At 34.0% G+C, this 26,807-nt stretch overlaps 2 protein-coding genes and 1 pseudogene across 3 annotated transcripts; 2 read left to right on the top strand and 1 right to left on the bottom strand.

Moving 5' to 3' along the window:
• Nucleotides 1-6,205: 6,205 nt before the first annotated feature.
• On the bottom strand, nt 6,206-7,510 carry LOC114756161 (basic 7S globulin-like; annotated as a pseudogene).
• An 8,642-nt stretch (nt 7,511-16,152) lies between these two features.
• On the top strand, nt 16,153-19,917 carry LOC114756160 (uncharacterized). Its single transcript, XM_028945076.1, has 9 exons — nt 16,153-16,320; nt 16,634-16,829; nt 17,048-17,144; nt 17,242-17,362; nt 17,440-17,561; nt 17,857-17,978; nt 18,063-18,222; nt 19,365-19,478; nt 19,558-19,917. The coding sequence occupies exons 2-9, from the start codon at nt 16,703-16,705 to the stop codon at nt 19,565-19,567; spliced, it is 873 nt and encodes a 290-aa protein (XP_028800909.1). The 5' UTR covers nt 16,153-16,320; nt 16,634-16,702; the 3' UTR covers nt 19,568-19,917.
• A 1,412-nt stretch (nt 19,918-21,329) lies between these two features.
• Nucleotides 21,330-26,806, top strand: LOC114756142 (putative transferase At1g60990, chloroplastic). 2 transcript variants are annotated; one of them, XM_028945059.1, is made up of 13 exons: nt 21,466-21,551; nt 21,754-21,855; nt 21,994-22,034; nt 22,119-22,152; nt 23,202-23,275; nt 23,404-23,469; nt 23,578-23,642; nt 23,785-23,872; nt 23,958-24,023; nt 24,825-24,990; nt 25,877-25,960; nt 26,041-26,168; nt 26,451-26,806. In XM_028945059.1, exons 3-13 carry the CDS (start codon nt 22,008-22,010, stop codon nt 26,631-26,633), a joined length of 981 nt encoding a protein of 326 aa, XP_028800892.1. In that variant the 5' UTR covers nt 21,466-21,551; nt 21,754-21,855; nt 21,994-22,007; the 3' UTR covers nt 26,634-26,806. The 2 variants fall into 2 exon arrangements, with proteins under 2 accessions (XP_028800891.1, XP_028800892.1); XM_028945058.1 differs by lacking the exon at nt 21,994-22,034 and having other exon boundaries at nt 21,330-21,619.
• The last annotated feature ends 1 nt before the right edge of the window (nt 26,807 follows it).

The following is a 26,807-nucleotide window of genomic DNA, read 5'->3' as shown; positions in this document are numbered from 1 at the left end:
ACTTTCAGTGGCGACTAAAAGGGTCACCGTTAAAAGATACTTTCAGCGGCGACAAATGTCGCCGCCGAAAACACTTTTGGCGGCGACACTCTTGTCGCCGCTGAAAGGCTTTTCGGCGGCGACACTCTTGTCGCCGCCGAAAGTGTTTTCTGCGGCGACTTTTTTGTCGCCGCTGAAAGTAATGCCTAATAGGAATTAGCTTTACTAATGCCACGTCATCACCGCTGGTGCCACGTCATCGTCTCCGGCCGCCACGTCAGCACCGTCGACCTCCACGTCATCTCCATCGGCGGCCACGTCATCACCGCCGACCGCCACATCATCACTAGCCACCTCCACGTCATTGCCACGTCACTCCTCCTCGCCACATCATCGTCTAAATATTTTCACCTTAAATGTGTCTTCTTCCAGGTTCGAACTCGTGACCGCCTCCCTTCGTGTCCAACCTTCTTGCCGCTGAGCCAGATTGAATTTGTTTATTAATATTGTAAAATAAAATATATATTATTATATTATACTTTTAGCGGCGACAAAAAAAGTCGCCGCTGAAGGTCCACTTTCGGCGGCGACAAAAAAGTCGCCGCTGAAGGTCCACTTTCGGCGGCGACAAAAAAAGTCGCCGCTGAAGGTCCACTTTCGGCGGCGACAAAAAAAGTCGCCGCTGAAGGTCCATTTTTGACAATTTTTTTTAATATTGTAAAATAAATATATATTATTATATTATACTTTCAGCGGCGACAAAAAAAGTCGCCGCTGAAAGTCCACTTTTGGCGCGACAAAAAAGTCGCCGCTGAAGGTCCACTTTCAGCGGCGACACTTTTGTCGCCGCTGAAAGTCTTGGTTTCAATGGCGAACTTTCAGCGGCAACTAGAAAAGTCGCCGCTGAAAGTCCACTTTCGGCGGCGACACTTTGTCGCCGCTGAAAGTCTTGGTTTCAATGGCGAACTTTCAGCGGCGACTAGAAAAGTCGCCGCTGAAAGTCCACTTTCGGCGGCGACACTTTGTCGCCGCTGAAAGTCTTGGTTTCAGCGGCGACTTTTTGGTGTCGCCGCCGAAAGTGGACTTTCAGCGGCGACTTTTTTTGTCGCCGCCGAAAGTCGTCGCCTAAAGTCTATTTTTTTGTAGTGTATTAATGGAATAGGCTAATGGCATCACATGAGCATGCTTGACATAACATTCAATAATGAAGAATTGTTAATTTGTGAAATCTACTTGTCATTTCCTGATACAAAAATTGTTATTGTGTTATCCTGAATATTTTATTACTCATATTACCAAAGAGTAATAGAGTATAGTGGCCCAATGGTCGCAAATTTAAAGGTGAAGGAAATGTATAATTAAGGACACCAATCCCCCAAAATTGTAATGCGTCTTTAAAATTCAACATTATTTTTATTCTATTTCAAAGTATTTTTTAAAAAAATCATAAAATTTGAAAAATACACCATTTCATGTCTATAAAATATCAAAATGTCACTAATTTTATGCATGTCTTACAAGAAAACCTCCACATCACATTAACGCCATTTTCTAGAATTTGGTGCCCATTTTTGCACTCCAATTAATTCTCTTCTTCTTCGTCGCACTCTCCTCCTACTCATCCCGGTTGTATTGTCGTCTCAATTCATCATTCTTCTCGATGGCGCTGTGGCAGAATCGAGGAGGAGCTTCGGTGTAACTGTTCTTACCTCATCCATGCCTGGCCAGATTTCTAATTTCTTAATGGTGGTGATCAAGCTTGACTCCAGAGCTACAAAGAGAGTTTCATCCATTAAATGTCATTACAATGACCAATAAAAAGAAAGAAATAAAAACCTTTGAAGTTAAATAAACGAAAAAAGAGAAAAAAAACTTCTGAAGTTAGGGCAATACAAAAGGTATTAGAAAGTGTCCTTCCTTTGTTTCCATTCTATTGTTATTCACAGATGTTGTTGCATGATTTCTCTTCTTCTTCTCCTTTTTGTTGTTGTTGCTTTTCTTGGACTAATCTCTTGAGGTTTTACGTATGGATATGTCTTACATAATATTGACAAGGACCTGAAAGCTCAAATTCATGAGAGGTTGAAAACCCTTCCTTGCTTCCACCGTCACCTATTATAGCATTAGATAATGCAATCCAATAAAGTTTTATTATATATCTAAAATGTATTGAGATAAATTAATATAATATAAATAAAATAGCCAAAAAAAGTATTGGATAATGTGTCTCATGTTAATAAATTATTTCAATGCACAAATCTTGATTCCACTTTACATGCTATTTTCCGGCACTTCAGCTGGTTTTGTCGGTTTGAAACTTAAAATAGAAGGAGTATTTATAATATTCACATATATATTATTTATTTTAGCATAATAAACATGTGTGTCGAAGCACACATCATGTGATTTAATTATCCCATGACGCCCCTCAAAGGATGCTTCCCATCTCCCTTTTTGAATGTTCAAAATGAGCAAGTTTTGTCGGTATTCAATATTGAATTACCCAACTTTGGAAAAAAAATAATTGAAATATCGGCATTCACGATAATTTATTTATTGATTTCTTATATGAAGCAGATCTAAGGAAAGATATTGTCTAATAAAGATTTTTTTTTTATATATCCACTTGTTTCTGATAAATTTTATTATATATGTATCCCTTCTGATACATAGGGATACTTAATCACAATATGTTAGCTAGGGAACAGCCACTTGACTTTAAAAATTGTTAATGTTTTATATTATAAAGGGTGACAAATGAATTATCTTATAACTAAATCTATGGTGTTGTAACTTTAAATTTTGATAATTTATGTTTAATTTTTTTATTTATGGATATTTGGGATATAAACAAATTGCTTCAATAATTACTAAGTTTTAAATTAGTGTTTCAATTCAAAGTGTTAATAAAAAATTACAATTGTAAATATTTTGAATCTTTACTTTACTTCTAGTAAATATTTGACTAATTTACCCAGGGAAGCAAAAGTAACTGCACCTTATTCTTATAAAAGTACTTCGGGTCTAATAATTCATAGTTTAATAACTACTTAATATTGAAAATACAAAAAATTGTACATAAATATGTACCTTAAATACCTAAATTCAAAAATTGATATTTTCTGTACATGAAATCTTTCAGAATATTAGTATTTTCTGTATATAAAAACATATCAAATATTTATGAACAATAAAATTTTCAAACAGTTATCTATGAGAAATTTTCTCTTGAAAATATTGGAGCATTTATCCAAATTCCAGAACAAAACATAGATCTTAATTAACTACTAAGAAAGAAGAAAAAAGAGCACAGATAATGAAACTTTGATTAATAATCAAACATAACAAACCAAACCATTAAAAGCGAGCCAACCTCAAACTTTAATTTTGAGGGCTATATAAGGTGAGAATCCATGTTAACTTCTTTTTGTAAGTGAGGACTCAAACATATCCTTCACAATCACACCCCTACTGCTAAAGCGAATGACTCTTCATATAGATTTTTCTTTTTCCAAAACTCTTTATCTATATCTCTATATGTGTGTGTGTATATATATAGATATATATCTATATATGAATTAAAATCTTGCATTGTTTGAATGAGAAATGAGTAATTAACTCTACTTACTAACTAATATTTCAATATTAACCAATAAAGCGCTGATATATATACATTTATATAATGTTCACGCTAATTAAGAATGTAATTCAAGAGTTAATAATTGAGATTCTTTCGCGCACACACAATATGTCAGACAAATTGTCTAAAACACATGCATATATAGATAGATATATGTAAAGAATGAAAAAAAAATTAATGATTTTAAATATAATAAAGTAATTTTTGGATCTTGATTGGCTGCAATTTGACTGCATGTTACGAAGTGATTGCACTTTGATGAATCAATGTTTCTCACAGGTTTAGTCTTCATAATCAATTTTTGAAGACCAAAATCGCACTACAAAAAAACAGTTGATTAGCGACGGAAACAAATTCCGTTGCTAATTTCTGACGAAATTGGGACGGAAATTCCGTCGCTAATTTTTTCGACGAATTAGCGACAAAATTTTTCCGTCACTAATATTAGCGACGGAATTTTTGTTCGTCGCTAAATTCCGTCGCACCGTCGCTAATCCGTCGGAAAATCCGTCAGTAAATATTAAGCGACGGAATTTTTTCCGTCAGAAATTTTCGTCGCTAATTCCGTCGCTAAATTGTTTGTCACAGAAGTTTTTGTCACTAATTCCGTCGCTAATTCTATTCCATCGCAATTTCGTCGCTAATCCGTCACTAATTTTAAATTTCGTTATTTTAGATTATAATCTTACAAAATTATATTACAACAATTAAGAATATAATGATTTAAAAACATTTTTAATTATAAAATAAATTGATATACTTATGGAGTTGGTGTTAATGAAGATATCATCATCATTCATGTCATCATTATGTATATACTGAAAATAGAAAGATAATTTCTTAGAAAACTTATTTATATTTTGTTAAAATAAATTCCTCTTGATTATTAATAATAATTAAAAAATACAATAAGATTATTAATAAATTTTTTATACAAAATGATATAAGAAAGAAATAATTTTATCATATGTAAAATATATTGAAATATATAATATGTGATAGAAATTCAAAACGATTTAATAAATTTATATGAATGCAAATTAATATTAAAGTGAATTTTGAATTTCAATCATTAAACAATAAAATTTAATCATGATATAATTAATACCCATGATAGATTGATTTTGGTCTTAATACAAAAACAAATGGTATATATAAAAATTTTAAGAAAATAAATTACATAGGATATATATACAAGCAGGAGAATACTGTTTATCATAATCTATTCAAATTATTTAATTTTTTATATAGAATAATTTATTAGATTTTATTATAGTAGTTATTTTTTGAATAACAAGATTTTTTGACTAATTATAAATGATTTTCTTCAAATATATAAAACACATATAGATAATATAATATATATGTAATATAATACATATATCATTAAATTGTATATCTTATCAATGTTAATTAAAAAAATAAATTTAAAAAATATTTATAAAAAAATTATTTATGATTTAAAATTCAAGATTAGTGCGGTTAGAAATTAAAATTATATTTAAAATATTTTTAAGAATAAAAAATTATTTAAAAATATTAAAAAATTATTTTTTCATTAAAATAGTTATGATTAAAATTATCATATAGTATATTTTTAGTTTTTAATAATATATATAATTGTTTGTGTAAAATAATATTATATATATTTAATTTTACATAATAAGTCAATAGGTTCATTGCAGCTCAACTGGTAAAGCCGTACGCGCGCACAGAGGAGGTCCTGGGTTCAAGCCATGGAGAAATCACTTTGAAGAGGAAATTATGTGGTGGCAGCACACGTGGTAGGTAGAGGTGAGGTGGCAGGGATACGTGGAGGTGGTCCCCAGTGATGACGTGACAATTGGTAAAGGTGCCACGTGGCATTTTATTTTATTTTTAAAAAAATCGGGTTAGCGACGGGAAATTTCCGTCGGTAATTAGCGACGGAATTTTCCGTCATTAATTAGCGACGGAATTGAAATTCCGTTGCTAATCAATTAGTGACGAAACAAATTCCGTCACTAATCCGTTTCCGTCGCTAAATAAAAAATTCTATCGCTAAAAGCATGTTTTTTTTTAGTGTCGTGATTTTCTAAAATTATAGCCAAACATAATTTGATTTAATTAATAACGTGACCGTCGACCATGTTTCTCATCAAATTAACTTTGGGTAAAACAGAGTTCATAAAATTGACTTCATATTTGGATGGATTAGTAGGAAAGTATAACTGAGTAACTTATGAGAAAACCATGTTTTTTCCCGATAATTTATTTTACCCAAAGCTGATTTTATGAAATAACCAAAATTATAAATCAATTACCACCAAATCTAGTCACAAAATTATAATTTTATTCAAAAAATTTTCAACTCAAATACACGCAGCTGCACACTTTTTTTTTTGCTCCCTTTTTGGCCATGACTGTTACACACTGTTAATCAGCTCAGTAATATCGTGGAAGAGGACATGTTATTATTTTCATACGAAAAATAAAGGACATATGATTCGTTAGAACGCAACGAGGAAAGATATATATATATATATATATATATTCATCCCGTTCGAAGTCGCAATTCTGAGGGCGGGGGCGGCGGAGAAGGGCAGTTCATGCGGCGGAGGTGAAATTGAAGTTTGCACACGTAGTCCTCCTCCAAAACAGCAAAGGGCTGAACCCCAATCTAGAAGAAGCCAAATCGAACTGAAGAAGATGGTTCTCCAACTGAAACCCTCCGATCACAATCGGAGTCCTCGGCTTGTCACCTCCGTTCACTACACCAAGACACATCACATTGTTCTTCACCTGCACCACCGAGTTCGCTCCGAAGATGGACCAACTCACATTATTCTGAAGCACAAACTCGATGGTCGGCACCGCCGGACCCAACCTTGTGCTTCCGACGTTGTGGCTGCTGAAACAAACTTCGAAGGGAGCCACACCGCCCACCCTGGTGTAGTTCCTAGCTCTTATAAATGCCTCCGTCACCGCCTTGAAGATCGACGCCTCCAGGACTGTGTACGGGTTCACCGTACTTATCTTAGTCCCACCAAAGCCTTCCTTGTTTATGGACAGCAATTTTTTGTTGATCTTGGGCACAACTTTGTCGTCGATCTTGATGGATTTTACTCCGACGAAATACTCCGACGAAGGCTGTCCTTGTGAGTGAGCCGAAGCTGTGCTTTCTGGGTTGAGAATTAGGGGTGTGTGAGTGAGAAATTTAGCGGCGTCGACGTCGGGAAGAAGAACTTAAGGGCCGTCGCCGAAGAAGACAACACCTTTTGAATTTGAGGCGAGGCAAATGGCGAATTTTCTGGGAAAGCTAAAAGCGGAAGCGAATTGAGAAGGAAGAGCGATTTTGGTTCGACCGAGACCCGCCATGCCGGATACTCCGGTGGCGAGGCCATCCAATAAGAAAGTCGATGCACATGAGAATATGAACCGGGAAGCGGCGACGGTTCGACCCGGGTGGAATCCGTTCGTGGACTGGACGGAGACAACGTCTTGGCCGACATCGCCGAAAGTGGCGGTGCCGGTAACGGTGTTGTCCGGCATTACGCTGCAGGTGTTGTTATTGCAGCCTGGCCTGGGAGGCGAAAAGCAATCGCCGCAACTGGAGGCGTCGGCGAGGGAGCAGAGGGCGGATTTGCAGCGTGCAGGGTGGTAGGTGGTGGAGGAGTATTTCTGATCACAATCGACCCAGAGGAATTGGCCGCCCAGATCAAGGACAAGGTTGAGGGGGACGAGTGGCGTTCTCTGACGAATCTGGGTAACATATTGGAGAGTGGAGGCATCTTTAGTAACAGGAAGCACAAAAGCCTTGGGTCTGAAAGAGGATTTAGCAGAAGAAGAAGGAGAAATGAAGAAGAACAAGAGAAGAAGAAGGAGGAGGAGGTATTGAAAGCTGGAAGCCATGTGAATTGTGGAAGCGAGCTCATTCCTGTCAGAAATGGAGTGGCTGGATCCTATGTTTATAATAACAACAATAATAATATAATAATCCGCCAAGGTTGCCTCTTTTGAATATCATAACAAAAGAGATGCGGTGATGGCTGCGTAATGAATATAAGAGCCGCAATTTATAGAGATTAAAGCGGCGGTTAAAAGATTAGTATCCAGTTCATGATTATTTAGCATATGTTTGTTTTATGCATAAAACTCATGTTACATGGTAACTGTCTTATAATGCCAAATCATTTAAAATAAGCTGGGTCAAACAGGTGTTGAATTGATATAAGTTAATTAAAGTAAGTGTATAACTCTAAAAAGACTAATATTTAAATATAAAGACATTAATTTGGTATATCTCAGGGTATCTTCAAGTTACTTTGGACTTGATGAGATTAATATCTATTGGGTTAGGAGCGTTAAAATTAAAACCCTTATAACAAATGCACTTTTCAGGATTCAAAACTGATGTTCTCCTTCTTACAATGTGAGACCGCTTACCATCTCAACATAGAACTTGTGGGTAAAAGATATTAATTTATATGTGAGTGGTACATTCATGAATAAACTACATATAACTCAAAAAATAACATTACTAAAACACAATTCCAACGGATTTTATTATTATTTTTAAATGTCATTTCAAACTGAATAATGGAAGAAAAAAAAATATAAAATACAGGCTGATGCAGGTTGGTTTATCTAAGCCTTTTAAGTAGACTGACTAAGAGACTACGTCATTATTAGTTTAATAATGTAACTTACTAATTTAAATTTAGTTTTAATATGATAAAGCATGACGAGTTGATGATAATGCGCATTTAGTCAAATTCGTCAACGTAACATGCACGGGTTATGTTTTTAAATTTCTCATTGAAAATTACATAGTTCAATAGATGCATAAATTTCTCAACTTCACATGATCTATACTCTCATTTAAAACTATATATATATATATATATATATATATAAGAGACAGTTACTCATCACCAACAAAATAGCCAGATAATTAATTTGTCGGTATTAAAAAATTAGTTGAATTAGTTATTTGTAATAAATGAATATTATGTTCTTTAAAATGTTATCATCAATTATGTGCATTGAAACCACCCTTAATCAAAACTCCTTAACATGTACAATTATTATAAGGATTGTTTGGGACAAAATGGATAAAAAATAGAGATAATATAAATTGAAAATTTTATATTTAAGACCTAATTGAATATCCAACTAACTCTTATGTTAAAAACTGGTGGTAATACCATAAAATCTTGAATGTTGATTTATACATTTTGATAATTATATTGAAAGTCATCAATAAAGATTGACCATATTTATTGGAATTGGAAAAAAAATGTACTGTCATGGCTGTTAAGATAGTACTATAAGAACTAGAAACTAATCTATGGATGTTAAAAAGATTAGTTAAATTAGTTATTTGTGATAAATAAATATTGTCTTTTCAAAAATACCCCTATCAATCATGTGCATTAAAATTACTATTTGATGAAAACTTCTTAAAATGTGCAATTATCATAGGAATTACTTGAGGGCAAAATGGATGAATATTGATCAAGACAACATATATTGGGATATTATATTTAGAATCAAATTGGGATCGTATATTAAAGACTAGATATAGCATTTTTTTCCAAGTTCATTGAAATAAAAATTGTGAGAAAATATGACTAAATTATATACTTGGTCCTTTAACTTTATGTAAGGTTTCAGTTTAATTCCTTAACTTTAAAAATTTAACCCTAAAATTATTAGTCTTTAATGATAGTTTTTGTAACAACCATAGTTGTTTTGAAAATTAAATTTAATATGTTAGTATTTAGTAATGTTTTATTAACATTCAAGAGCTTAATATCATTATTTTTCGTTAATGATTTTAGGATTAGATGACTAAAAGTTTACTTTTTCAAGTTAAGGGACCAAAATAAAACATTGTGTAAAGTTAAATGACTAAAAACATACTTTAGCCGAGAAAATATTATATAACATATTGTTGCAAGTCCTATAGTCATGAAGGCTAAAGCAGGTTCAAACATTGCACACCATGAAGATATTTGCAATTTTTTAAGATAATTTCATCCTAGTCCTGAAAATTAATACTACTTTCTAAATATAAAATCTAATTTATAGTACAATTTGTATTACAAACTAGATTTTATATTTAAAACTGGAAGTAATATATAACTTATGAAAATTCATGTCCGGTAGGAGAAAAAAATTCTTCAAACTTAACATGGCTACTGGTGAAGGAGGAGGATGCCATTATATGGTCCCGTTTTCCTTAAACCCCCCCCCCCCAAAAAAAAAGCTGTACTAATCATTTGATTCAACAAATTGGTAGCTGGTGGGTTCAATTTTCATAATCAAAACCCTGAACTTGAAATTAAAAAAATCATATATAATTAAAAAAATTAAGAATGAAATGAATTGGGATAAAGATCATGTTCACGCCAGATTCTTTGATAAATATGCTTTACAAGTTGTCTGACATATATGAAATGAAAAAAAGAAGAAGCATTCTGCAAGGGCTGGCTTTGTTTTTAATAAAGTAATCGCTTATATTATATACAAAGGAAAAAGTTAGCATTGCCAAATTAGACATACATCTAATAGCAACTCACCAGAAAATTCACATGGCAGTACCTAGAAATAACAGAAACAAAAATTGATTACAACCATCCAAACAAAATGTCAAATTAAAACCTCTATCATATTAAAGAATAAAAAAAAAATACAACAATCAACTTCCAGTCACATAAATAAAATCATGATAAAAACCAAAGCCAAGAAGTATTCTTCCGATTCTTAACATAAGACCCAGTTAAAGAGTTGATATTGGTCTTATATGTAAGATCTATTTCATATATTTATCAATTTTTTTTCAAACTAACTCTATTGATATTCCCTCAACAATAATAAAGTAGAAGAACAAGAAAAGAAAATTAAGAAAGATGCTTAGGGTGTTTTAAAAAAAATATATTATATTAACTAATTTAACTAACATTCTTAATCTACTCAAATTAGTTAATTAGATCTTACATTAAGGACCAAAGGAGTATGTTATTAAAGCTAATTTTAAGAAGTACAAAGACCAACATCGGCCGAACAACGCAAACGGCTAAATTGAAAAGGAGCACTGCAACCATAACTAATTAAAGTACTCCAAAAATGACACATGAAGACATGGAAAGCGCCTGCGACACCCCTTTAATCCCCTAATCCGTGTGCTTAATGAGGCCACCACGATCATATAACAACAACTGAACCAACAAAACAATACCAAGCAACTTGATGATGCCTTGAAACAGTGTCAGGAATATTTAGTGTTTGATGGTACTTCGAACAGGATTACATCAATAAAAGGATACTTGTGTCTACGGGGGTAAAAAAATACCAAATAACTTGATGAACAATAGAATTTGCTAGACTCTTGAACAAGTAAAGCAGGGGATTAAGACTGGCTAAAATATCCGAATTGAATTTCCCAGTGGGATTCCAATTGTTAAAGAGGACCAGACCAAACAAAAAGATACTTAATAATGTTTTTTGGTAGCTTTGAATATTCAAAGCCAACATCTTAGATTTTGCACAACTACTTAACATACCTGGCCATTGCAGCTCCTTAACGTTGAACACTGTAAGAAAAGACGTTCAGTTTTTTATCAATAGTTTCAAATTTAGTGCTTTCATTTTGATTTGATTTGGTGGATTTTTAATTTACCATTTTTGATCAATTTAAAAATCCAAACTAGAGTTTGGTTCATCAATTTTCTGATCAATAAAATTGGTGGCCGGTGCAGTCCAATTCTCAAAATCAAAACCCTGGACATATGGAATTAAAAATTATTTAACAAATTCATATATAATTAAAAAGGTTAAGGAAGAAATAAACTAGGAGAAAGATAGTGTTCAAGCTAAGCATGTGCAATTTAACAATTAGGATTCTCCGTCAATTCTGCTTTACAAATTGTCTGACATATATAATATAAAAAAATAAAAAAGTTAATAATTTTAAATATAATAAGTAATATAATTGGATCTTGGTTGGCTGCAGTTGGCTTTAATTTTGAGTGCATATTGTGAAGTAAATTACTTCCGCTTTCATATGAATGTATTATTCTTAGTTATGGGTGAATAATCACTACAAAAAAACATGGTTTTAGCGACAGAATTTTTCCGTCACTAATCCGTCGCTAATTCGATTTTTTAAAAAATAAAATAAAATGCCACGTGGCACCTCTACCAATTGCCACGTCATCACTGGGACCACCTCCACGTGTTGCTGCCACCTCACATCTACTGTCACGTGTGCTGCCACCTCACCTCCGCCTGCCACGCGTGCGCCATGTGTCACCACCACATAATTCCCTTCTTAAAGTGACTTCTCCATGGCTTGAACCAATTGCCACGTCATCACTGGGACCACCTCCACGTGTCGCTGCCACCTCACATCTACTGCCACGTGTGCTGCCACCTCACCTCCGCCTGCCACGCGTGCGCCATGTGTCACCACCACATAATTCCCTTTTTAAAGTGACTTCTCCATGGCTTGAACCAATTGCCACGTCATCACTGGGACCACCTCCACGTGTCGCTGCCACCTCACATCTACTGCCACGTGTGCTGCCACCTCACCTCCGCCTGCCACGCGTGCGCCATGTGTCACCACCACATAATTCCCTTCTTAAAGTGACTTCTCCATGGCTTGAACCAATTGCCACGTCATCACTGGGACCACCTCCACGTGTCGCTGCCACCTCACATCTACTGCCACGTGTGCTGCCACCTCACCTCCGCCTGCCACGCGTGCGCCATGTGTCACCACCACATAATTCCCTTCTTAAATGACTTCTCCATGGCTTGAACCAATTGCCACGTCATCACTGGGACCACCTCCACGTGTCGCTGCCACCTCACATCTACTGCCACGTGTGCTGCCACCTCACCTTCGCCTGCCACGCGTGCGCCATGTGTCACCACCACATAATTCCCTTCTTAAAGTGACTTCTCCATGGCTTGAACCCAGGACCTCCTCCGTGCGCATGTGCAGCTTTACCAGTTAAGCTGCAATGAACCTGTTGACTTATTATGTAAAATTAAATATATATTATATTATTTTAGACAAACAATTATATATATATTATTAAAAACTAAAAATATACTATATGATAATTTTAATCATAACTATTTTAATGAAAAAATAATTTTTAAATATTTGTTTTACTATTTTTATAATGTTTTATTTTTTAAAAAATATTTTTAATATAATTTTAATTTCTAATGACACTAATTTTGAATTTTACATCATAAATATTTTTTCATAAATATTTTTTAAATTTATTTTTTAATTAACATTGATAAGATATACAATTTAATTATATATATATATTATATTATATTATATTATGTATATTGGTTTATATATTTGAAGAAAATCATTTACAATTAGTCAAAAAATCTTGTTATTCAAAAAATTCAAAAAATAACTACTATAATAAAATCTAATAAATTATTCTATAGAAAAAATTAAATGATTTAAATAGATTATTATAAACAATATTTTTCTACTTGTATATATATCCTATGTAATTTATTTTCTTAAAATTTGCGACGGAAACAAATTCCGTCACTAATTTCTGACGGAATTGCGACGGAATTTCCGTGGCTAATTTTTTTGATAGATTAGCGACAGAATTAGCGACGGAATTGTCTGACAAAAAAATATTCCGTCGCTAATTTTTTTTGATGGATTAGCAACGGAATTAGTGACGGAATTGTCTGACAGAAAAAGATTCCGTCGCTAAATACGGATTAGCGACAGAATTTAGCGACAGACAGAAATTCCGTCGCTAATCCATCCAAAAAATTAGCTACAGAATTTTAGTCGCAAATTCCGTCGCAAATTTGCGACGAAACGAATTCAGTCGCAAATTCCGTTTGTTTCCGTCGCTAATTTGCAACGAAATTTGTTTCCGTCGCAAATTCCGTCGCTAATAAGCTGTTTTTTTGTAGTGAATTGAGAAAAATAAAAAGAAGGATTAACGTGCAACTTTATTTTAAAAATTTTTACTGACGAGTGTTAAGTACCGGAAAGTTTTTCTTTTCTGCAAATTTGTTCAGCCCTATCCTATACACGTTTGGAGATGTTTGAGCTACCTGACACCTTCCATGGTTCTATGGGGATTTGCCCCATTTCACCTTTTTTTTTCGAGTTTCCAATTCCTAACACCCCATGTTTAGTTTTTCTGTTGTTCTTATTTTTCATGTTTTTATTATGCGTGTTTTGTTGGGTTTTTAGGCCCTTGTCATTCAAACTCTGATGTATGAGTTGGGTTTAGTGTGTATTGAGGAATTTTTATACAAAAGTATAAATGATTCAAAGATTAAAGACTGAATTTTAACCTAGTAAAACATTTAGGAATTGAATTGTATTGAGGCATACTTGAAAGTGAGTTTTAAATGAGTTAAAAGTTTAAAGATTAAAAGATTAATTTTTTCTAAAATCTTTCATAATTTAAGACACCATTTTATTTTATAAATAAAGGTTATTTGCAAGGCCCAACATGACGCAAACATGCAATCAACCCACATAAAATAGGACTTGAAATTTTTATTTATTTTTTAAATGCCAGCCAAATAGGACTTGAATTATCAAATAAGAAGTACTGCCAATTATTTAATACAGATCCTAAAATCATAGTTTAAACATAGTCTTAAATCAAAACTCAGATTAGAAGAAGGAAGGACGAGGAACTTAGGGAAATGGTGTATGAAAATAACTATAGAAGATAATGTTTTTGATGATTTTCAGATGGCATATTTTGTTTGGCTTATCTGGAGGGGGAGAAATGCTGTGATGTTTGAATATAGACATTTGAATGCAACTAGAGTGATTGTGATTGATGAAGCTGGAAGATCAGTGAGGGAGTTTTGGAGCGCAAAAGGTTGGTTCAAAGAAGGGAATGGATGAGAAAAGGGAGAAGGGTCAAACACTAAATGGGTTGCACAAATAAAAAAAGGGAAGGTAAGATTAATTGTGATGGTTCTTGTGACAAAGAAACATGAACTGCAGTGATAGGTTTTGGTGCTTTTGTAGCAGAAACTTCAGCAGTTCAGAAGACTATTATTTTAGTCAAGGTACTGAAGATTGTGAGAGCTGTTATTGAAACAGATTGTGCAGAGGTGTTTTGGTGTTGCAGAAAGAAACAAAATCCACTGAAAATGGTGAATGGAAAAGGCAGATGGGAATTGCAATCTGTTATTTCAGCTCTAGTTGAGAGTGAAGAGCTTGATATTACTATAAAGTGGAGACAAGGGGTGTCCCCTATTGAGTGGGTAACTTCACCAACATCCTCTTTGGTTGCTGATTTTAGATGGTGATGAATATACTACTTTTTATACTACAAACTAAATCTTATATTTGAAAATGAATGTAATACTTTAGTTTGCTTAGTTTTTATAGATATGGGTTTTATCTGTATGCTTTGTTTCAGTTTATTATTGTATAGATAAACAGTTGAATATTTTTTTTACTGGACTTTTATAGGTATAGCTTTTTTTTTGGTTTAGCTGCGTGTTAGGTTGTGTGTGTTTGTGTATATTTTCAAGTATTTCTTTGTTTTAGCTATTGATGTTTATATTATGTTTTCTTAGAGGTTAATAAAATTGACTTCTTTTAACCTAAAAAAAAAATATTTAAGTCGTGGCAAAACATATAGGACAAATGACAAATAAAGACCCTAGAATAATCAAAATTATACAGAGGTTACCTGAATAAGCAAAATTACCATGAAAAACCTAATCCCATATTGCAAATATGAAATCTTAGTGAAATGTCTGAAATGCCCCTTAGCCAAGTTGTGATTTTGTCTACTGAAGTTGTCATTCACTAAAGTAAACTTGTTATTTCTCATAGTCAACTTGTCATTTGGCATACCTTTAACTAAGTTGTGATTTGATATACTGAAATTGTCATTCGTTAAAGTGAACTTGTCATTTCCTATAGTCAACTTGATATTTGGCTAATGGGTATTTCAGACATTTCATCAAAATTTCATATTTACAATATAGGACTGGGTCCCTTATGGTAATTTTACTATTCATATAACCTCTACGTAATTTCAATAATTCGGGAGTCTTTATTTGTGATTTTTCCAAACATATATAAAAGAAAATGACATAAAAAGTCAACCGAAGTTATTGTTTATATATATATATATATATATTTTGCTATAGTTTACGCACCTATTATAGATAATTCAAACTTACTATCTCACTCTTAAGAAAGCTTTAAAGGAGACATTTGATGTCATTTGGGCATAATCCTCATTTTGTTTACCTACTTAAATGAGTAAAATGCCCAAAGTTCTAATGCATCATATGGGACTTAGTTATATGAAAATAAAAAATAGGCTCCAAATTAAAAATAACAAAAAATAAGGGGACGGGTATTAATTTTCTCTAAATAAATTTAAGAACAACCTACTCCCAAAAAAACCCAGACCCCATTTTTGGACTGAAAAACCAAAACACTTGGTTGCCCAAAAACCGGATGAAACGAATCGAGCATTACTTGTCTGTTACTCTACTACCGCCTTTTGTCGAAGCTCTGCGCCAATCTCATGATCCGTACTTTTTCCCCTGCCTCAGCGAAGCCCCTTGTCCCTTCCTTTCCTTTCCAATCCTTCTCATTTCAATAACCTCTGCCCATTGCTTCTTTTCCTTACTCACCCCACACTTCTGCGGTCGAGTGAACGACGGTGAGTTGTTTCCGTTTCTATTTTGACTGAAATCAGTTTAGATTGTCGTACCTAGGGTCAATTAGTTGTCAGAGCTTTTGAGTTGGTGTTCTGTGTTATATTTATCACTTTACTGTCCGTTTTTCCTTCAAAACTTTTCCTTCGATTGATATGGTTATCGATATCAGTGGCAGCAATAAAATTATTGATTTGTTACTTCAATGAGTTGTTTGAAGAAACGTAATCTTTGTGCCAGCGTAAATCATTGTGTTGGCAATTGGTTTGATCAAGTCTCTGTACTTTTATGACTTCTAACTTCAGATCCTCCCTTTAGGTCAAGTGCGGGCGCCGGTCTTTGATTTGGAACGGACAATATCTGGCTTAGATCTTCTCTGGGCAAAAAATGAGAAAACGCACCGTGTATGCATGGGTAGTAGCTATTGTACTCTTCATAGTGCTGATGATCGTCACCCCAGCAATTCCTCAATCTCAAGAATACCATGATTTTGCCGACAAACGCAAATTCCTTGGTATGCCCTTTTTGTTATGGCTCCACCTCTTTATATATTGGCTGCAATTTTTTATTGGATTACTTGTCACCCTTTGAATTTGTGGTTAGTGAGCCACGTTTAGTTTTTAAACTTGTGATTGGATATGATTTAAAGGAATTGATATGAGCTGTGTACAAGTTTTCCTTGTTCCGCTTTTATCAAATTTGGAAATAAAAGGCTTATTCATCATTTTTCAGGCATTCCTAATGCACTTAATGTGATTTCAAATTTTCCGTTCCTTGTTATTGGTCTCATTGGGCTTATACTTTGCTATCGTGGATACTTTATGTTCAGGTATTTCATTCATCTGTTTTTTTCTTATTAAGTTGCTGTAAATAAAATCTTCTAAACATGGTTGTCTCTGTCAATGATATAATACGTCTGCCAAAAGCTTGCAAGGTGAATTATGGGGTTGGACATTCTTCTATGTTGGTGTGGCTGCGGTGGCAATTGGATCTTCATACTATCATCTCAAACCAGATGATAGTCGCCTTGTGTGGGATAGGTTGCCGGTGAGTTGCATCAATGTCCTCATCTTTTTTGCCTCTAATTATATTACTTCTGAGCCTTCAACTGCATTTTGCTGCAGATGACTGTTGCTTTCACGTCGATAATGGCAATATTCATCATAGAAAGGATTGATGAGAGGAAGGGCATGCTTTCAATTGTACCTCTAGTTTTGGCGGGTATAATAAGCATAGTGTATTGGAGGCAAGCCTGCTACTTTATTATTATCAGTTTTTAAGACAATGTTTTTGCTTGTCAAAGACTGGGATCTGATTATTATTCAATCTTGTTTTTTAAGAGCCTTCTTCTATAAGCGAGAACAGTTTCTTTACATGGATAAAGCTACTTGTTAATTCTGAAAATATAGTAGTCATACTCATAAAATATGCAGGATTCATTTGAGGGATGATGTCATGCAGTTATTCGTGAATCAGTCCAAAATGTGTCTTTCTGCGGAAAATAACTCTTCTTTACCTCCCTTTCGCTGTTTATCATGAAGGTTCTTTGATGATCTCCGTCCATATGCGCTGGTCCAATTTTTACCATGCATTCTGATTCCCCTTATGGCTATTTTGCTACCTCCAATGTACACACATTCAACCTTTTGGCTTTGGGCAGCAGGTTTGGATATTTCATATAAATATTACTTCTTTCAAGTTTATATTAGATGCCAACTGTACTCAGTTTCAATGAAAACGTTTGCAGGATTTTATCTTTTAGCTAAGGTGCTAGAGGCTGCGGATAAAGTGGTCTATGAATGGACTCATCATATTGTCAGTGGTCATACGCTTAAGCATTTATCTGCAGCGTTGGTTCCTGTCTTTTTAACACTTATGCTTGCCAAGAGGGTTATTGACAATGAGAGGTATTTTTTATTGTGTCACTAACACCTCTAATTGATTTGATTTCATTAATCTGACAATTTGAATTATGTGCTAGAGCACGGCCTTGAATTGAACTAATTGAGGGAATTAGTTAACTCAAAATAAGTTGACATTAGATTGGGATTTAGGATATGAAGCAACACTGTATATGCTATGACTGGCTCCGACTTTCTGCTTATCTATTAAGATGTATAACGGAGCTCATAAAAAGCAAGTTGAAACAACAAAGCACTGTATTCTAAATGGATAGAATTTATGTCTGGTTCCTTGAAAAGTGTTTTCTGTAAAATACAATAAAATAACATAGAAAAGAAATCATTGAAAGAACCAATCGTGTGGTACTGAGTTAAAAAAAATTACCTATTTGGGATGTTTTTCTTAATCAAGCTGATAAGACAGATGTAAGAAACTTTACCCAACAAATTTATGCCTTAACCCTCTAAAAAAAGAAAAGAAAAGAAAATAAGACCCAAAAAAACCCTATAAAAAATTGTAATATGTTGACTAACTATGAAAGAGTAACAAATGAAAAAATAGGCCTTGAACAAAGAAGTTGCACTGTTTACAACTCAAGAACAATGTGGCTTCCAGTAGCTTGTACAAGTATTGATACTATAACGGTAGTTGTTTTCACATTTTTCTTGTACTTCTACAGTTGTGTGAGGGGGAGCGAACTGCCCTAGAGGACCGTAGTGAATTAAGATTTTCCTTTAATTTTTTGTCTGTTTCTTCTATTCAAAATGTAGAAGTAATTATTGTAGCCATATTTTTCTTCCCTGCAGTTGATGGAACTTCCATTTTTAGAACCCTCGTTGCTTCATTTGCTTGACCATTTAATTTGCTGTGGCCTTTCCGTGATTTTGTAACATTAGTGGATATGCTCTTACCAGACCTCGTTTGCATTAGAGAAGTTCTTACTATACCTGATTAACAGAAACTCTCAAGACCAAATCAATCATTAACACGCATGTAAACATGATATAAGCGGGTCATCATCCAAAGTTTATTGATATGCTTATCTTACCTGCCTGCCTATTTACTCAGAAAATTCTCTTTGCCTTATTCTGTATCTATGATGAATCTACAATCTTCTTGTCGTTTGATTGGTGAGGGCTGCATGTAGGCGAAGTTTGCTTCAAGTGTGGAGGGTTTACTGGAGCAAGGTCCAAGTAGGAAAAAGAAATGTTGAGAACCACACATCCTCATACTCGGTTGTGCAGGCTGTGGAATCTGAACAGTAATGTCATTTCTGTACTCTCCTACAGAAAAAAGATGAGATTATACTGGATTACATAACAATGTTGTTATTGTTACAGTTACAGCTGAATGTGGGCCCTTTGTGTGGACCGAAAGTGTGGATCCATTGAAACAAACCACATCTCGCTAATTTTGGTGCAATACATAACATTCACTGGATTTAACTTCAGCAGTTTGTATAGTTTCTGATATGTGATGTATAGATCTAATCAAATTGATATGAATGCTTCTGAATGAATGTACCTTCTGTTTCTTGCTGGTACCAGTCTATGATCACCCTTCAAAACCCTTGTTTACCATTGACGCATCTAGAAACTTTTGGTTGTAGCAAAATATCTAGAAGTGAATTGTAGCATTTTACTGATTGTATTTCTATCACTTGTTGTCTTGTGAATAATAATCTGACGTAAATCTCCGAAGTGTATTCTCATGTTTTATTTGTGAAAAATTGACCTTTTGTGTTAACAAAGATCCTTTTGTTGACGACGTCTCATAATTTAATATAATTTTTTGTCTGGTTCATTGGTATAAATAATAATATTTTGTATGTTAGTGACAACTTAATTCAGTAAAAATGACAACCTTGTTATGTGATTTTCACAACTACCCAATTGTTATTGACAAGCATGTGGTAAGCCAATGAAAAGTCAAGGTGCATTTACGTACAAGTCATCAACAATGCTTAGCTTGATCACTTGTATGATGTTTATTGTAGGGTTACGCCATTGGGGGAAGTTTGTCCTTCTGCTATGAACCAGTAATTTATTGCAAATGTTAAGGTGTAGCTAATGGCAAGCGGAAAACATCAGTCCAGTATAATAAAGACAATTCACGATGGCAAACCAAATAACAAAAGACAATTTACAGAAATTAAAGCATACACTTGAAAACTTTTGCTTTGTCAGATGACAGTCTTACTCAAATTATATGAAAAAGCTCATGTTTACTTCAGTCCATAATGTAAATTATTTTAATTAATTTATCAGAATCAAAAAGTATTTACTACCTCATTAAATTTGTCTAATTAAAATTTTTCTTATTTTATTTATATGAAATGACACTGTGAAAGAGAGAGAAAAACAAAAAGAATTATATTAAATATTAATTGTAAGGATAAAATTAATAAATAAGTATTAACTACTCTTTAAATGATTTATATTGTAGACCATGAAATTTTTGTAGAAATGACGTTTTTTTTGGCCAACAGAAATAGTATAGATAAGAGGAAGTATTTACAATGATTTGTCAAATGGCAAGTCTGTTAACATATATAGCTTGCACATTTTTAAATTATTTTATATTATCATATATAATTTAATTTAAAAGTGGGAATATAATACATTTATGGATTCCGAAAAACTATAAAAATTTGATGAAAAAATTATTGAAACTTGATTAACAATACTACCTTTAGTCCTTAATATAAGACCTTGTTTAACTTTTATTTTTATCCTAAATATAAGACCCTAATCCACTTTGTCTCTCATATTTATACATTTTTTCCCAAAATAGCTCTTCTAACAATAATAGTTCTAGTCAATACACTTGATTAGCAAGGATATTTTAGGAATGAAAACACCTATTTATTACAAATAACTAATTTAACTTACTTCCTTAATCTCTTCAAATTAGTCAATTGGGTCTTATAATTAGGACCGGAGATAGTATTATGAGAACATACATATAGGTGACAAAATAATTTTACAGAATTTAAAATAAATATATAAAAAAAGTTTTGTTCGACTTATATAAATTTTGTTTTTGGTACACGTGGACCTTCCAAACACCCCCACCCCTTGGAGAGTGAAGAAAATGACAAAAATGCCAGATAGAGGGAGAGATTGACACAAGGCCCTGCAAGTGCGAATGTTGAGGATGCATCAATCACAGATGAATTGCTCGAGACTTTGCTTCACTCAACCAAACTCCGCCTTCTTTCCATGGCGTCCCTCTCTATCGTCAAAGCCTTCCCTTCCACCAAACGGTGCGTTTTGGTTGCAGAAGCCCGCGACCCTCTTGAACAAACCGTTATCTTCATCCAATTCCATCCCCAGTAAGCTTCATCCTGCTCAAGCTTCGTCTTTTGACCTTTCTCCTCCTCCCATCGACCATGATTTTCTGGTGATTCACTCTATCCAACTTCAAAATCGCCATGTTTTTTTGCTAATTTTCTCCTACTATGTATTTGTGTAATATCATCATGGGCTGTCTTCTGGGGATGTTTCTGAAATTCTAGCTTGATTGGTTCTTTGCAGGATACTGCGAAAAGTGCAGGGGCCAAGGTTTCGGAGGGAGGAGTAATTGAAACATTTCATAATGATGATGAAGCACTTGATGCAGTGGACAATGGCTCTGTGGTGCGTGCCTTTGTTTGGCGTTTAATGTTCATTCTCTTCAGTCTTCCCAAGCTACTTCAGTCGTTTCTAACACTTATCTTTTTTTTTTTTTTTTTAATTTTGGTCCTTCACACTGTCTTTCATGCTACCCCATGGAAGTTTTGTACGAGCTAATGCAATTTTGGAAGTCAAATATTTATGTGCGTGTTCAGCAATTTATCTTTCAGTAATGTAGTACCTTTTTGGTGGCTTAATTTAACTCTCCATGGCATCTAATGGTGTAGGTTGTGGATCTTTCACACTTTGGCCGGATAAGAGGTACATATTTTTCCAGTGCTTTACATTATTATTTGACTATCTTAACTCAACTTTCACAGTATTATATTTTCCTATTGTAAAAGAATTCTGATTTTTTTTTGTTTTTCAATCATATTGGGATTTCTGCAATTAAAATTAAAGTTGTTGCAAAGTTGTGCAAGGAACTGCACAGAAAAAAAGTATACAATCTCCTTTTATCTAATTTAATTTAGGTCTTCTAGTTTTGTCTTTGAGATTCAAAAATTTATATACTCTGAGGGCTTTGCATTCGGTGCATCTATTGGACATTGATTTCTTAATATTTCCTGCAGAAGTCGCCAGCTAGAAATTGATGTTAAGAATGAGCTGTATACATGCTTATGAGTAGAATGTAGTATACTTTTTTTTAATCCTTTTTCAATATTTTTCTTTATCTCCTTTGTGACAAGAGCCTGATTCTTGTTGCCAAAAAAAAAAAAACAAAGGAAGAAAAGAAAAGAAAAACATAGTTTTTATTTCCACTGAAGATGAATAATTTTGAATAGTAAATTGTCTTTTTACCACCTCATCATCATTTACGTTCAAATGCAGCATGTGATGTTTTGATTTTATTCCATGTGTCCGTTATAATTGAATGGTGATTCTGGCAAAATTATACTATTGGATGGTGATTACTTTATACCAGGGATTACTTAAATGAAAAAAGTTAAGTTGGTCGTTGGAATTATAGGAATGGGATTACTAATAACATCTCTGGCAGACTGGCACCATCTTCCATAAAAACATTTTGGTCATGAAGCGTGGATAAAGCACAATTTCACCGTAATTTGAACCAAAATTTGATTTTAGTTTATGACAAGAGGGACAAAGATTGAACTTTTGTCTGCTTGGTCATATTGGGCCTGATAGTATGCCAAGGAGTAAGCTTATGCTATTAAATCAAGGCTTAGAATTGGTTATCCTGAGAATAGTTTCAACATTTGAGTTATCTATATATCAAGCGACCAATAAGTAATGGTTATCTTGTAGCGTTTGCTTACCCTGTTTTTGTTGGTTCGCATGAAATGAAGTCAGTGGACAAGATCGAATTCAGTTCCTTCATAACCAGAGTACGGCAAACTTTGAATGTCTACAGCCAGGACAAGTATGCATTGGAAGAAAGTAGTATTGTTTGCTTTCATTTATAGATTGTTTGTCAGTTCTTGTCAATTTATTCTTATTTATTATTATAATACAGGCTTAAGTAATAGGGTTTCTATCTGAAATCCCTAGGGATGTGACACTGTTTTTGTAACACCAACAGCTCGAACAATAGATATTGCTCATGCATGGGTTATGGTAATTTTCGCTTTTCCCTCCCTCTCATTTCATTAGGTTGTAGTCTTCTATTCAGGATCATATTTTAATTTTTTAATAGCTGATCACTTTCTCTTGTTGCTTTGACAGAAAAATGCTGTCACATTAGTGGTTTCACCAGAGACCTGTCCGATCATTACTGAAATGCTGAACAAGTGAGTTTATCATTTTGAGCTTGAACTGAGTGAAGGAAAAAAGAATAGAGAGGGGGAAAATATTTGTCTATGCTGATTTGTATTATCATATTGTAGAACGTGTGAACTTCATGTTTTATATCTAAATTGTAATCGCTTTTAGGTACATATTCTTTGGTGATAAGGTAGAGATTCAGGACATCACCAAGCAAACTAGCTTTTTTGTTTTGGTGGGACCCAATAGTAACCAAGTAAGAAGCTTTACCGTTGCACTGGTGCAATATATATTATTTAGAATGATTGAGTTCGTATATTTCAATATGATGATATAAACAGGTGATGGAGAAGTTGAACCTTGGGGATCTTGTTGGAAAACCATATGGCAGTCATCAACATTTTAGTGTAAGCTGGATTAATTTTATTATATCTTGTAAAGTGTGCACATTGATTATCCATCTCTTTTGTTATTATTAATTAGTCCTTGCAAGATAAATTAAACGTGTGTTTGAAGACTGACTGCATAATTTATGTGATTTTAATATCAGTTAATATATCTTTCCACCAAAAATGAAGTTGTATGTATTTTGTCCCCCGAGAAAGTGGGGGCTAGCGCCTAGCAGCATGGTTCTTATTATATGTTGACTTAGGGTTGCTTCATGTTCAACTTCTTCTCTACACATGCCACATGATGATATTTCTATTGTAAAATCTGCACATTTGCAATTGGCTTTCTTTGTATATAGCTGTCGCTCCTCCCCCCTCCCCTCTCTCACCCCACTTTGTGTGTGTGTGTGTGTGTGTGAAATCATAATAACTTATTATATATGGACCCTTTAGAGTTGGGCTAATGTTCACAGTGCTGAGTATGATGTATTACCCTAGTATCCTTGTCTGTGAATAAGATGGTTCAGGAGGTTGACTAGTTAATTCAGTACTCCATAAATTTCTCTGCCTACTCTATTTCTCTCTTTATAGACAACAACAAAGAAGTTCTCATCATATCTTTTACCTTACTGCCAGACTTCCAAATTTAAATGATTTAAATGTACTTGACTGCCTTTTATTTGAAAAAAAAATCCTGTCCAGATCAGTACTTTTCAACAGTACTACCTGATATTTAATATCTCTCCCCTCTCAACCCCCTTTTCCCTCCAAAAAGGTCAGAAACCTATTTGTGACCCAGGTACATTTGTAATTGACCAGGTTGATGGGCTGCCTGTTTCTATAGGAGTTGGAAATATCATTTCTGAAGAAGGTTTTTCACTGTTAATGTCTCCAGCGGCTGCTCCATCTGTCTGGAAAGCCATTCTTTCTCAAGGGGCTATCCCAATGGGTTCTACTGCATGGGAAAAACTACGGGTCATTTGCGGTATGAGATTGTTTAGATTATGTGTTTATTTTTATGTTATGTAATTAATAGTCATTCTTTTCACTTTCTTAAAAGGTTATATAATACTTACTATGAAATTGATCTCAAGGAACCTGGCAATGACGGGGAATGAATTGTTACTCCTGTGGTGATTCCCTTCTGGCATTTTCTAGTAATTTTCTTATAGTAAATAAAGATGGTGCCCGTTATGCTTTTAAGTGTAACTTGCATGCCTAGCTACAGAGGCATGAGCCGGAAAAAAGCACATGTATATAATGCCATGCCTCCTCCCTCCCCCCTGCCTAGCAAAAGACTTGTTGGGCTTTTCTTGATTTTTTTCCCCGAAAATTACTTACATCTCTTTTTGTTTTAAAACATCACAGATTTTCGTGAAAAATGAGGTTATGCGTGCTTGTTCAATTTTAAAATTTTCTACTAAAATTTCCTCTGTTAATAGTTATACAAATGATAGTATACGCTTCATACATTTCCTAAGGACCTATAATATAAAAGACAACAGCATCTTCTCATATTAATATTGCCAATCCGTGACTTTAAATATTTTAACAGTCACCTTTGCGCCTTTCTCTTATAGTATTTTGGCCAAAATATTTAATGTGGGACCATCTGCGTTGGTTGTAGATGATGAACTGAATCACAATGGTTCATGTTCTTATTAACTATAGGATTAAGCAAGTATAAAATGTTTGAATCGTGGTTGAATGGCTTATATCATTTGGCCAATGAGACCCAAAGAAAAAGAATTACTGAAACTAATTGACTTGAAATGGAAATACTTCAAATAGTATATAATTTGGCTTTATCGAGATTTCTAGTTTATTTATAAACATTTTTGTGCACTTTTGATTGTAACTTGACTTCTCAGGAAGGCCTGCTCCTGGAACGGAGCTAACTAATGAATTCAATGTTCTGGAGTCCAACCTTTGGAACTCAATCTCTCTTGACAAGGGTAACTGTTATGTTGTCATGATCCATCTGCTTAGAATGGTGGGACTTGCTGGATAGTTGGTCTAATTCTTGATTTCTTAGGCTGTTACAAGGGACAGGAGACTATAGCTAGGCTGATAACATATGATGGACTCAAGCAGAGATTATGGGGAATTCATCTTTCAGCAGCTGTAGAACCGGGCAGCACCATAACAGTTGATGGCAAAAAGGTTGCTATAATCTTGTTGTCATCGAGTTTAATTCTTTTTCTATCTCAAGAAAACAAAATGGAAATTGTGGCCATAAATAGTAGTTACACATTAAACCTAAAGAGAGCAGAGGTGTTGTGAAAATTCTAGTTCTATATGTTGACCTTTTCCGAGATTTTTTGTAATGAAACATATCAGGACAAAGAGGTGAATAAGTAACATGAATCAGAAACTTCAAATTTCTGATGTTTGCGTCCCTACACAGGTTTAGAAGTAAACTGGTGATTGTTGAATATTGTACAGGTTGGAAGGTTGACTAGTTATACAACCGGAAGGAATCAATCTGAACATTTTGGATTGGGTTACATTAAGAGAAATGCTGCCTCAGAGGGAGACAATGTAGTTGTTGGAGACAACATCGATGGAATTGTGGTGGAAGTTCCTTTTCTTGCTATGCAGCGACCACCATCAGGAAGATCCAATTGAGACCCATGTTTATTGAGAACATCCAAGATCCTTCATCGAACATAATATTCAATTTTAAGGACGTGAAATGTACATGTTATTAATGAGTTTCTGAGTCTGATGTGTCATAGATGTTGGAAATGATCAAAGTACACATATAATATATATATATATATTATTCCAGTATTTAAGAAT

The sequence above is a fragment of the Neltuma alba genome, unplaced genomic scaffold (assembly GCF_004799145.2).
Source record: "Neltuma alba isolate B1F8T4 unplaced genomic scaffold, ASM479914v2 tig00010374_pilon, whole genome shotgun sequence".
NCBI classification, from domain to species: Eukaryota; Viridiplantae; Streptophyta; class Magnoliopsida; order Fabales; family Fabaceae; genus Neltuma; species Neltuma alba.
Note: the sequence above shows the minus strand (reverse complement) of the source record. Positions and strands in the feature narration are given on the sequence as shown.

What these genes read in the sequence shown, in the direction of transcription:
- LOC114756142 (XM_028945058.1), top strand. Translation starts at nt 21,365, where the DNA reads ATGTTGAGGATGCATCAATCACAGATGAATTGCTCGAGACTTTGCTTC. An exon ending in TTGCTCATGCATGGGTTATG is followed by an intron (nt 23,470 to 23,577) that starts GTAATTTTCGCT and finishes TTGCTTTGACAG; the next exon opens with AAAAATGCTGTCACATTAGT. An exon ending in AAAACTACGGGTCATTTGCG is followed by an intron (nt 24,991 to 25,876) that starts GTATGAGATTGT and finishes TTGACTTCTCAG; the next exon opens with GAAGGCCTGCTCCTGGAACG.
- LOC114756160 (XM_028945076.1), top strand. Translation starts at nt 16,703, where the DNA reads ATGAGAAAACGCACCGTGTATGCATGGGTAGTAGCTATTGTACTCTTC. An exon ending in CGACAAACGCAAATTCCTTG is followed by an intron (nt 16,830 to 17,047) that starts GTATGCCCTTTT and finishes ATCATTTTTCAG; the next exon opens with GCATTCCTAATGCACTTAAT. An exon ending in AGGGTTATTGACAATGAGAG is followed by an intron (nt 18,223 to 19,364) that starts GTATTTTTTATT and finishes GGCTGCATGTAG; the next exon opens with GCGAAGTTTGCTTCAAGTGT.